The 11,965-nt window shown below is 49.0% G+C and overlaps 1 protein-coding gene across 9 annotated transcripts; it reads left to right on the plus strand.

Annotated features, from left to right (window-relative positions):
- Positions 1-4,319: 4,319 nt before the first annotated feature.
- On the plus strand, positions 4,320-11,057 carry LOC111775414 (sialic acid-binding Ig-like lectin 5). Of its 9 annotated transcripts, none has more exons than XR_011421965.1 (11): positions 4,320-4,534; positions 4,612-4,983; positions 5,152-5,430; positions 5,563-5,671; positions 6,320-6,426; positions 6,510-6,794; positions 7,557-7,650; positions 7,996-8,077; positions 9,464-9,499; positions 10,034-10,164; positions 10,479-11,057. XR_011421965.1 is itself a non-coding variant. In XM_070223217.1 (11 exons), the coding sequence occupies exons 1-10, from the start codon at positions 4,492-4,494 to the stop codon at positions 10,146-10,148; spliced, it is 1,506 nt and encodes a 501-aa protein (XP_070079318.1). In that variant the 5' UTR covers positions 4,320-4,491; the 3' UTR covers positions 10,149-10,164; positions 10,479-11,057. The 9 variants fall into 9 exon arrangements, 5 of the variants coding, with proteins under 5 accessions (XP_070079318.1, XP_070079316.1, XP_070079317.1 ...); XR_011421963.1 differs by having other exon boundaries at positions 5,624-5,671; positions 6,172-6,426; positions 10,034-10,162; XM_070223217.1 differs by having other exon boundaries at positions 10,050-10,164.
- Positions 11,058-11,965: the final 908 nt, after the last annotated feature.

The following is an 11,965-nucleotide window of genomic DNA, read 5'->3' on the forward strand; positions in this document are numbered from 1 at the left end:
GTGCAATGCTTGGAAACTCTTCTTATGAATTTTTAATCAATTCTGAAATCAACTTGATTACAGCATGATTTTCATACAATAAAATGCACCCATTTTAAAAGAAAAAACAAAGGTTTCCATCAAATAGAGGAGAACTAGACAAATTTAACTGAGAAATGACAGAATGGGAGAAATCAATTCCTTTATTAAGCTCACAAGAATGTACAAAAACTTTCACAAATCAATAAGAAAAGGAAAACAAGCCAATGCAAATCTAAGCAAATGACATGAATATTTATTTCACAAATGTGGAAGCATGAATGGAAAACAACTCCATGTTGAGATGTTCAAACTCACTCTAGTTGAAAAAAAATCAACCAGAAATGAGACGCTACACCGGACACATCAGACTGGAAAATCAAGAAGGCAGAAAACAGCAAGTGTTGCAGAGATGTGAGGAAGTAGGATCCTCATGCTCCAGTGGTGGAATGGTAAACTGTTGAGGTATTTTGGGAGCTGGCAAAACTTTATTTTGTGAACCAATTGTATTTGCTTTGTGATAACTCACTGAGCTGCACACTTAGCCATTTGTATCTTCTTCTGCATGTTGTATTCTTTACAATAAAAAAAATTTAAACTAATATTGAGTGGAAGTAGCCAGGAAAAAAATGCGTACTGTGTGATGCCATTTAAATAAAGGTCAAAAATAGTGAAACCTAAACTTTGAAATTTAGGGATGCATATTTTATTGGCAAAATGTATTATTCTCTAAGGTAAATAGTAGGGATGAGATTAATATCTTTAGAGAAGTTAATAAGGAAAACTTCAAGGTCCCTGTGTGTAAATGCTTTGAATAGAAATTCTCAAAGAGGGGCTGGCCCTGTGGCCGAGTGGTTAAGTTCGCGCGCTCCGCTGCAGGCGGCCCACTGTTTCGTCGGTTCGAATCCTGGGCGCGGACATGGCACTGCTCGTCAGACCACGCTGAGGCAGCGTCCCACATGCCACAACTAGAGGAACCCACAGCGAAGAATACACAACTGTGTACCGGGGGGCTTTGGGGAGAAAAAGGAAAAAATAAAATCTTTAAAAAAAAAAAAAAAGAAAGAAATTCACAAAGAAAGATTACAGTTAATTTAAAAACTAGACGGTAAAAGTTAGTTATAATCACATCGATGCAAAGTAAAGAAAGGATAAAAACTATTTCTCTAATCTTGAATTAGGAAAAGTGAGAAAAGTCAGTCATATCAGGCACTTTCAAGTGCCCTCGGGAGATTTAAGTGAGTAGGCCACTTTTGGGAAATGTCATGTTGACTTCCAACGCAATTGGAAGAATCATCTCCTCTCCCCATTTATTGCATCAATTAGAAACGTTTTGTTCTAAGTTACAAAAAGGCCGACTTTCAGGAACTTTAACAGATAGGGCTTTACTTTCTCACATAAGAAGAACTCTAGAGATGGGCTGCTGCTGGCTTTAATTCAGTGGCTTGGCAGAGTCCACTGGACATTCTGGAGAGTAAAGAAAAAGGGACACAGGGGAAGCCCAGCCCCCAGACCAGAGGGTAGGTCCCTCTCTGATTTTCTCCCTCATAAGGTGGGCTGTTATCTCTGACTCACCTGCCTTCCTGACCTGAGGCCCAGATCCAGTTCCTGTCTAGTCAGACCCCTCTACGTAGCCCAGTTATTCCTAAACTAGTGATTCAATTCTGCTTCAGCACCACGGACAGCACCATCTCTGCTTTCTGGGGCTCCCCAAGGACCAGACAGTGTCTTTGTTGAAAAGAGAACCCCTTTTGTGGGCCGAACCTGAGGGAAGAATTGGAAGAGGCTTGGGGGCTGGATGTGAACAGGGTAGAAGCCTCTCAATCTAGGTCAGCCCTTCTCCGGCTCCTTGCCACCCCCAGGAAATAAGGCCTTACATTGCATGAGAGAGGGTCTTCTCACATACCCTTGGTTTCTTGCCTCTCAGGGCAGACTCCACCTCCAATCTCTTCAGAAATCCCTCCCTGTCTGGGGAAATCCCCCATCCCGCCTCTTCCTTCTCTTACAGACAGGAAGGGCCTCTCTCCCCAACACGCTTATGTCTGTCTCTCTCCTTTTCCCTCTCTGTCCTCCACTCTCTCCTGCTCTTCCTCTCTTTCTCTCACTTAGTCTCCGGTCAGTACCCAAATGGAGCTCTGGAGGACAGAGAACAAGACTTGTGGTCCTTTACTGCCTCTACCTCTGTGCCAAATCCTGACAATTAAAAAAAAATTATGCCTCAACGTCTACCAGATAAATAAAGGAATGAAATATCAGAAGGCTAAATAAAGCATTGCTTTAGGAAGTGATGGAAGATATTCAAAGTATTTAGGCACATGAGGAACCTTGCTTAGATTGTGAAAAGAGTTCTTTCACATCAGAGATGGATTGCTGTCAGTAGGAGACCGAAGCTACAAGAGGGATATCACTAAGGAGAGGGGAATTAGGTGGTTACCCCATGGAGGAGAATTGTGGAGGCTGGAGGAGCTGTGGAGAAAATGGGGAGAGATGTTCTGTATATGTATGTGCAGGGCTCACAGGAAATGTGAGGAAGAACAAAGGCTCAGTCACAAGTTCTATGTCACCCTGAACCCAAACAGCTCATCCAAGTCTGGCACTGGAGTCAGGGCTCCAGGCTCAGTCTCAGCCTCTGTTCATAGACTCTCTCCTTGCAGATGAATTCAAGAGTTCACTCAATGCTTCCTGAGGCCTTCAGGGTGCTCCAGCCCTGGAGTGGGTCCAACACAGACAGGATTCAGTCTCAGGAGAGTCTTGGTCTCTCACACCTCTGTCCCCATGAGAGAGGCTCCGAGAAACCTATCCAGGGAAACATAGACCATCAAACTCCACATCTCTCTTGAGGGAAGTGGGAGTTGGTCTTCAGGAAGTCACTGGTGGCATTTCAGGGTACAGAAGGGAGGAAGGCTCCACTCTGCTGTGGTCCCAGAAGAGCTCAGCTTTCACTTCCCTTGCAGTGACCTGAGAGCGGGGTGGTATTCTTGTTGAAGGGAGAAGTTTGGGTCAGAAACCATAATTTCAATCCAGAAAGAGCCCCCAGCTCACTGACCACCCCACAGGTGCCCCTACCTCCCAGCTGCAAGAGGCTGATCAGGTGGTATCAAGGGAATCTAGATGATCCTCTGCAGCCCAGAGATGCTGCCGCTGCTGTGGCCACAACTGTGAGGGCAACAGGTCTGAGGCAGAGCTTTCCAGGCAGGGTTGCAGTCAGAGACTCTGTGTCCTGCAGTGGTCCCTGAAGGATGGTGCAGGACAATCTGTAACCTTCAGTCAGTGACCGTGAAGGAGGGCCTGCCTGTGCATCCTATCCCATTCTTCAACCCGGCTCATGGATTTTCTGGACTGACTTTAGCCCACCTACCTCCCACTTTCAGACTCTGGAGGTATCCAACAGACACCATAATCCCCCTCTGGTCATAGGCCCTACTAAAAATTGGAAGAGAGAATCTAGGGCCAACTCAACCTCCTCGGGTACGCAGGGACCCACAGTTGCTCTCTGGGTATCAGATTTTCCAAGATGTGGGAAAGTTGGAGGACTTTAGGATAGAGAAATATTATGTGAAATATGACTGCCAATATATGACACTGTCTCTGAAGGTGACAAGTAACCAAGTGTCCCAGGGAGAGAACCCGAGAGACAGGAACACATCTGCTCCTTATCTGGAGGGTGGGGGAGGTGATCAGGATCATGGAGCTGAGAGAGAGGGAGGCTGATGTGGAGGTTGCCCACAGGATCACACTCTTGGGTCTGAGTCTTTTTCTCTTCTCCAGCTTGCATCACATACCCCAAATCTACACCACTTTCGCCTGAAGTGCAACCATCTTGGGGTCTAAATAGCACTGTCGCCAGCTTGTATAAGAGGATGCTTCTTTCCCCACCTGGAGCACAAGCCTTCCCTCCATTCCTAAGTAGTCACCCAGATGTTAGGGTCCCAAGGTCATGACCCCAGCCCTACATGATAGGTGACCATTCTAGGAGGTGCTGGGTCTGTGGATAGAACCCTCAGAGGAGTTCAGCCTATAGCTAAAAACGTATATGTGATTTTTCAGGCCCAATCACAAGCAAATAGAAAGACTTTCCCTGGCTGTCCTCACAGAGAAGCTGCCCTCCATGCACTCTTGACTCTCTGGGAGCTGGCCAGCTGGGACCTGCTTCTCCAGCACATTCAATTGTGCATGAGCCCAGGAAGCAGGACTTGGTGGCTCTCATCCTTCCTTGCTGCCTTACTTGGGCAAGCCCCTTGCCTCTCTGAGCTTCAGGGTTCATCTGTCACATGCAGAAACGGGCCTGGGTGATCTTAAAGGGGACAGTCACAGCTGACTCAGGGAGTCTGAAGTTTCTCTTCTGGGCTTTTGGCCATTTGTTCTTACCACAGGCTTCCCCTCTAAGCTTCCTCTGCCCTCTCACATCTGCGACTTTCTCTTCTCTCTCAGAGGGACCCTGGAAGGCAGATCAAACCAGGGCATGAGGACAGGATGTCGCTGCAGCTGCTGCTGTTGCTGCCCATGCTGTGGGGAGGTAAGTGGTCAAGGGGAGAGGGAACCCCACTCTGGGGAAGCTCTGGAGCTCCAATTTGTGTTTCTCTCTCTCCCCAGTGCCCATGGCTCAAGGTCAGAGTTACTGGCTGGAGCTACCAGAGTCCGTGACAGTGCAGGAGGGCCTGTGTGTCCTCGTGCCCTGCAATTTTTCCTATCCCTGGACTGCCTTTGGAACGCTTTACGTGTTTTGGTTCCGGAAAGGGATGGATGGACACCAAGATCCTTTGGTGGCCACTAACAAACCAAACCAGAAGCTGCACGAGAGCACCCATGGCCGGTTCTTCCTCCTGGGAGACCCCCATGCCCAGAACTGCTCCCTGAGTATCAGAGACGTCAACCTAGGGGACAGTGGGACTTACTTCTTTCGTATGGAGGACTCCTTCAGGGGACACTCATATCTAGATAAGATGTTCTCTCTGAATGTGACAGGTATGGTAGGGGCCCAGGGAAAAGCCCCAGAGTGTGGGGAACCTGAAAGAGAAAAGTGAAGGTTCTGTCCCTCCTGTGGGTGGCGTGGGGTGGGGAGAGTCATGAAAAGACCCTGGAGCAGGCTGAAAACATGCTGAGGGGACCCAACCTCCTCTGTCTCCTCTCCAGCCCTGACCCACAGGCCCCACATCCATATCTTGGGGCCCCTGGAGTCCGGCCGACCCAGGAACCTGACTTGCTCTGTGCCCTGGGCCTGTGAGCAAGGCACTGCTCCTGCCTTCTCCTGGACATCAGCTGCCCTCACCTCCCTGGGCCCCAGGGCCCGCCTCTCCTCGGTGCTCACCCTCACTCCACGGCCTCAGGACCACGGCACCAGCGTCACCTGTCAGGTGAAGTTCCTTGCAGCTGGTGTGACTGTGGAAAGGAACATCCAGCTCAATGTCACCTGTGAGTGCTGGGCCAGGGTGGCTGGTCCCTGAGGGGGTGGGGCCAGGGCAGAGCTGGGGCAGGGCTTGATGTTGGGGTCCTGCTAGTCCAACAGGAAGGGAGCCCCCTTTACCTGTTTCCGTGACTCCTAAGGGAAAATGCCCAATCCATCTGTCGCCATGGATGTTGAGGCTGCTACATCCTTCTGTCCCAGATGCTCCACAGAACATGGCCATCAGCATCTCCCAAGGAAACAGCACAGGTAGGAAAGAACCTCTTCTCTCCAGAGCTGGGATGGACGTAGGGTCTAGCTGGATCTAGTGCTACAGTTGGCCGGGGACCAAGTGAGAGAAAAGTGAGAAGCCAGCTACTGAGGTCAGACATGGGGAGAGCACGGGGTAAAGCCCTACAAATCCCAACTCCCTGAGGTTAATCATTGGCTCACCCACAGTTTTTCTGGCCAAATCCAAAGGAAGCCATCACATCCCTCTAGCTTCACCCTCCTCTCTGATGTTTTATCTCCTCCTTCTTCTGTAGGCCCCTCATGACCCATTAGCTGTTTCCTCCATCCCTGTCCTGAGCCCTCTGTCCTTCATCTGCCCGACACTCTGAGCAGCTCCAGGGAAGTCGTCTAGGCATCTTCTGAAGGCCTGAGGCCCGGTCTCCTCTGGTCCCCTCCTCAGAGTTAGCGTGGAGAGAGATGCCAGCTTCACCCACCCCATCTCTGTCTTTGTCTCTCTCTCTGCATCTCTCTCCCCAAAGCCCTCATGATCCTGCATAACTCTTCAGCCCTTCCCATCCTGGAGGGCCAGGCTGTGCGGCTGCTCTGTGTCGCTGACAGCAACCCCCTTGCACAGCTGAGCTGGTTCTGGGGATCCCCAGCCCTGAACGCCACCCCCATCTCCACCAGCGCCGTCCTGGAGCTGCCTCGAACAGGGACTACGGGAGGAGACTTCACCTGCCTTGCTCGGCACCCGCTGGGCTCCCAAACTGTCTCTGTGAGCCTCTCTGTGCTCTGTGAGTGTGGGGACCCCTGGGGCAGGAAAGCTGGGTCCTGGGGAGGAGAGCGGCACTGCTGACCTTCTCATCCCTCCCCACAGACCCCCCACAGCTGCTGGGACCCTCCTGCTCCTGGGAGGATGAGGATCTGCACTGTGGCTGCTCCTCCCGAGCCCAGCCGGCCCCCTCCGTGCGCTGGCGGCTGGGGGAGCGTCTGCTGGAGGGGAACAGCAGCAACGCCTCCTTCACCATCACCTCCAGCTCCTCCGGGCCCTGGGCCAACAGCTCCTTGAGTCTCAGCTGGGAGCTCAGCTCCAGCCTCAGAGTCAGCTGCGAGGCCAGGAATGTCCACGGGGCCCGGAGCACCGCTATCCTGCTCCTGCCAGGTCAGGGTTCTGCCGAGGGGTGACACCTGGGGAGTGAGGACCCTAGGACCTTGTTTAGTTTCCTAGGGCTGCACTAACAAAGTACCTCAGACAGGAGGTTAAACAATGGAGATTTATCATGTCACATTTCTGGAGGCCAGAAGCCTGAGATCAAGGGGTCAGCAGGGCTGGTTCCCTCTGAGGCTGTGAGACTCTGTTCCAGGCCTCTCTCTCAGCTTCTAATGGTTTGCTGACAATATTTGTTTTTCCTTTTCACAAAGAAACATCACCCCAATCTCTGTCTTCCTCTTCACAAGGCGTTCTCCCTGTCTGGGTGCAAATTCCCCCTTTTTAATGAGGACACAAGTTATATTGGATAAGGGCCCAACCTAATGACCTCATTTTACCATTACCACTATAAAGATCCAGTCTCCAAATAAGGTCATATTCTGAGGTATGTGGCCAGGATACAGTGAGGGGGACGGATTTCAGTATTTAAATTTTGAAGGGGAAGCAATTTAACCCATAACAGCCCCAGAGAGATGGAGCTTGGAGCAGAGGCACCTCAAGGCCTGGACCAGAGTGGCTGAGGGTGTAAGATCCTCAACCCTGTGGCCAGGAAAAGGGGCTGGTCCAGGGTCTACAGCACAATGGAATGCAGAGCAACTGAGTCCTGTTTGAGGACTGGGTACACTCAGGGAACAGACAGAGAGAGAAGTGGCCAGTTGGGAGGATGCTATGCGTAGGGGGTTGGAGTTCACCCTAAAGTCAAATTATCTGCAGGTAAACCAGAACCCAGGGCTGAGGGGGTCCTGGGAGCAGTCGGGGGAGCTGGCATCGTGGCCCTGCTTTCTCTCTGCCTTTTTCTCATCTTCAGGTGAGAGTGGGCTCCAGGGACTGAGGGAGAGGCCTGGGGTGGGAAGGGCATAAGGTCTCAGAATGTCAAAAAGCCTGAGCTGGAGGAACTGGACTGGTTGGAAAGCCAGGAGCCGGGGAAGGGAGGCTGAGCGGTGGCACGAATCAGACTGTAACCAACAGGGCCAAGCATGGGGTCTATTCCCAGCCTCTGCTCCAGCTCTTCGGTTGGGGGAGCATCTGGAGACTGACCCCACCTCCTCCTACCTCGTTCAGCACTTCCCAGGTCTTCACAAGGAGTAGGGGGTGGCCTGCCTACTCGAGGCCCCAAATAACCAGGCTGAAATGCCCGGGGCTGTTCCCTTAGAGTGAAGATCTGCAGGAAGAAGGCAGCGCAGCCAGTGCAGAGCACAGAGGACGTGAACTCAGTCGAGGGCTCAGGCTCTGGGGTGAGTGAGGGGATTTGAGCTGCATTCAACATTATCCCTGGTTTTTGCCCCTTGGGAACGGCCCTTGGGCATTTCCATGTTTACATCCAACACTCCCGGAATTCCACGTGTGGTCATTTTAAATTATCGACTCACCTGCTCTGATGGCTCTACTTCTGGTGGGATAAGTACGTAGTCCACTTGTTTTTCAGGGGGTATTTATGCCTCATGATGTGATTATCATTTTCCCCTGGAAATGATAGCCTTTCCTTCTGGTGTTGGTTACTGGGGAAAAGTAATGACCCAAACGCAGTCTGTGTCAGACCCACTAGGTCCAAGGAAAGTGGAAGACATGGGCCCTAGGGCAGAGAGCCAAGAACCCCACAGTCGCAATTCATCACCCCATTCTGCACTTTTCAAATCTACTGGCAAGTTTATTTAATTATCAATACTGAATCTATGGAAGTATACTTTACGCAGAATAAAATGCACCCATTTAAGTGTAAGTTACATGAATTTTGACAAATGTGTACACCCTGTAACCATGTCCACAATCAAGATGAGGGACATTTCCATCACTCCCAAAATTCCCCTGTTCCCCTTCCCAGTCTATGCCCCCTTCCCAGCAATCACTGATTTCTGTCACTAAAGATTAGTTTTACCCATTCTGGAACTTTGTAGAAATGGAATCTGCAACATGTACTCTGTATAGCTGGCTGTATCACTTCATTAAAAGATGTAAAAATCTTAAACATGTATGCCGCCAACAACAGAGCATCATCCATCAAAACAAATGAACCAAAACTGACAGAGCTGCAAGGAGAAATAGACACGCCCACAACCATAGTTGATTATTTCAAAAATCCTTTCTCAATAACTGGTAGAACAAGGAGACAGAAAATCATTTTTTTAAAATTCAGTTTACTTAGTTCCCTGTCCTGTTTCTCCTTGGTCCATCTTGGGAATGGAGTCCTCAGGGTGTGCTAAGCCCCCATCAGGAATCCTGGGGATGGAATCGTGGATGCCAGGAATCAGGATGTATCTTTTCCATTACTTTGCTTTCAAAGTTTCAGTGAACTTTTTTTTAATGACTGTCTCTTGTAGTCAGTCGAGCCCAGTGGTTCAAAGCTCTGGAGCCAGACTGCCTACATCTAAGCCTCCTTTCCCTACTGACGAGCTGTGTGACCCTGAATGAATGAGGTGCCCTCTCTGACCTTTGTTTATTTTCTGTGACAGGGGGATATGAGGAGACCCTGTGTCACCGAGTAGTTGTGAGCAGTACTTAAAACAGCACCTGGGCATACTGAGCACAGGACTCATTACCACGTGTCAGAACCCTTCCCTTTCCAGCGAGTGAGTCCCAAGGGTGGTTTGTTGATGTTATTTTCTTCCCTGTTGCATCCCCAGGGCCTAGAGGAATGCCTGATTCACAACTCACAGCAGGTACTCAGTAAATATTTCTGGAATAAATCACTAAATAACCATCTTGTTTCCATTAAAATCTCTGTCTGTCTTTTGATGGGTGAGTTTCATCCATACGCTAATACTGTAGCCGTGATTATTCACAGACGCGATTCTTTCTTTCTCGTGTTTTGGCTGCAGTAGATTAGCACAGCTGATCCGTCGTTGGCTTTCATCTTGCTCACTCTGGGCAGCCTTCTCCCTCTCTTCTATTTGCTCTTCAACAGCAAAGCCCTTTCCTCCTGATCTGAGAACTGTTTGTCTTTGCCTCTCTGAGCTGCTGTTTGAGGGTTTCTGTTTCATGAGTCTGTAGCCTGAGGGTGTGGAGGGCAGGGAGCAGCTATGGGCAAGGTGTCTGTTACCATCTTTCCTTCAGAACCTGCTATCTTCTAGCTATCTGTCCATCTTCTAGAGCCTGTCTGAAAACTGGGTGTGCCCCCTTGCCCCTGCTTTGTTTCAAAATCTCTCCTGTCTCAAATTGAGAACTTGAATTGTATTTCTTTTATATTTGTTTAGTAACTGCTTCTCCTAGGAAACCATCATCTGTATGGTGTCAGGGGCTGAGTCTGCTTTCTTCATCACTGTACACACGGCACCTGGCACACGGCCCCAACAGAGGATGGCGCTATAGCGAGAAAGAGCTGGGTGTGAGTACTGGCTCAGGGGTGCATGTAGAGAGACGTGTGTCTTCAGGGCAATGCACGTAATCTCTCTTAGCATTAGTTTTGCCATTTGTAAGATGAATAGGATAATACTATCCTCTCCTCTCATTTTTTTAGAATACAATGTGATTAATATAAACATTCACTAAGGATGGGGCAATCTCAATTATCAACTATTTTTGAATAATCGAATGGGTAAAAGGTCAAAGTTCCATCTGTCTCACTCCCATTCTGGTCTTGGCTGCCCTCTCCCAGACCCTGTTGCCCGGCTCTGAATCTCTTCTCTTCCTTCCACTCAGGCGCATCAGCACCAGGTCAGGACAGACTACCCTTCAGACTGCCCAGCCCCTGCTGGAGCGAGCCCCATCTCAAGAGAGGAAATGGAGCTCCAGGAGACTTTCCTGAGTGTTCACAAGCCTCAGGAACAAAAAGTCACCAACAGCGAGTCCGCAGAGATCAAGAGACACAAGTGAGGAATTATTTTCTCGCAGTTCTGGAGGCTGGAATCACAGACCAACAGCTCAGCAGGGCTAGTTCCTTCTGAGGTCTCTCCCTGGGGCTTGCAGAGAGCTTCTTTCTGTGTGTGTCTGTGTCCCAATTTCCTCTTCTTATTAAGATATCAGGTGTGTTGGATTAGAGCCCACCCTAGTGTCCTCATTTTCACTAAATTACTTCTTTAAAGACCCTATCTCCAAATACAGTCTCATCCTAAGATACTGGGCTTAGGACTTCAACTTATTAATGTCATGATTTTTCTGCCCATAACACTCAGCCTTTGACTATTTTAAAATTGATGGCCTTCTTGTCAATGGTATGAATCCTCTAGTATATGTGGAAAACCACAGGGCTTGTGTTCAAAAGAACTGAGTTCAAATCCATCTATGCCACTGATTGACTGAGTCCTTTTATCTCTATGTGTTCACTTTACTGTTCTGCAAAGGAGATGAATCAACCTTTTAATCAGATTATTGTGAGAGAGCCAGGAAAAGGGACATAGAAACAGCTAACAGAATCCTGACGGGAAGATTTTTGTGAACTGAGAACCCAGGATTTGTCTGGAGTTTTGGTGGCTGTTTTAACAGAAAGTTTCTGCTCACAGTTTCTCCTAAGATGGGGAGGGGCCAGTCCCAGAGTCCACAGAACTTTTCCCCCTAGGATTGGAAGCGAGGCAAGGATGGCTGCTCTTACCACTTCTATTCAACAATATATTGTAGATCCTCCGCTGTGCAATGTATGCAAGAAATAGATATCAGAGCCCTCCTGGTCGTAAAGTAAGAAGTAGAACAGTCTTTATTCACAGACAACATGGTTGTGTCCATAGAAAATCTAAAGTTATCCACAAAGACCTTGCTAAAACCAAGAAAAGAGTTTGGCAAAGTGTTAAGATACCAGTTCAAATGACAAACTTCCTTTGCAATGCTATGTGTTGGCCAAGGAGAATGAGAAATTATTATTTTGTCTTTCTGCAAGGAAAGATTCTCCCTGAGCTAAGGTATGCTGCCAATCTTCCTCTTTTGAAAATCTTTTTCCTCCTCAAAGCCCCAGTGTGTGATTGTATGTCCTAGTTGTGAATTGTTCTAGTTCTTCCTTGTGAACCGCCAGCACGGGGTGGTGTTGTCCCACCTACTCCTCATGACCTCCCACCTGGAGAGTCCTGGTCACATCCCTTCTGCCAATTCCATCTAGATTTCTGGTTTCCTGGTGGCTTGTCCAGCTCTCCGTGGTGTCCTGGTCTGTCAAATTCACCTCACTGTCTCGTCTCAGAACAGAGTAGGATTTATCCCTG

The sequence above is a fragment of the Equus caballus genome, chromosome 10, assembly GCF_041296265.1.
Source record: "Equus caballus isolate H_3958 breed thoroughbred chromosome 10, TB-T2T, whole genome shotgun sequence".
In the NCBI taxonomy this organism is placed as follows: domain Eukaryota; kingdom Metazoa; phylum Chordata; class Mammalia; order Perissodactyla; family Equidae; genus Equus; species Equus caballus.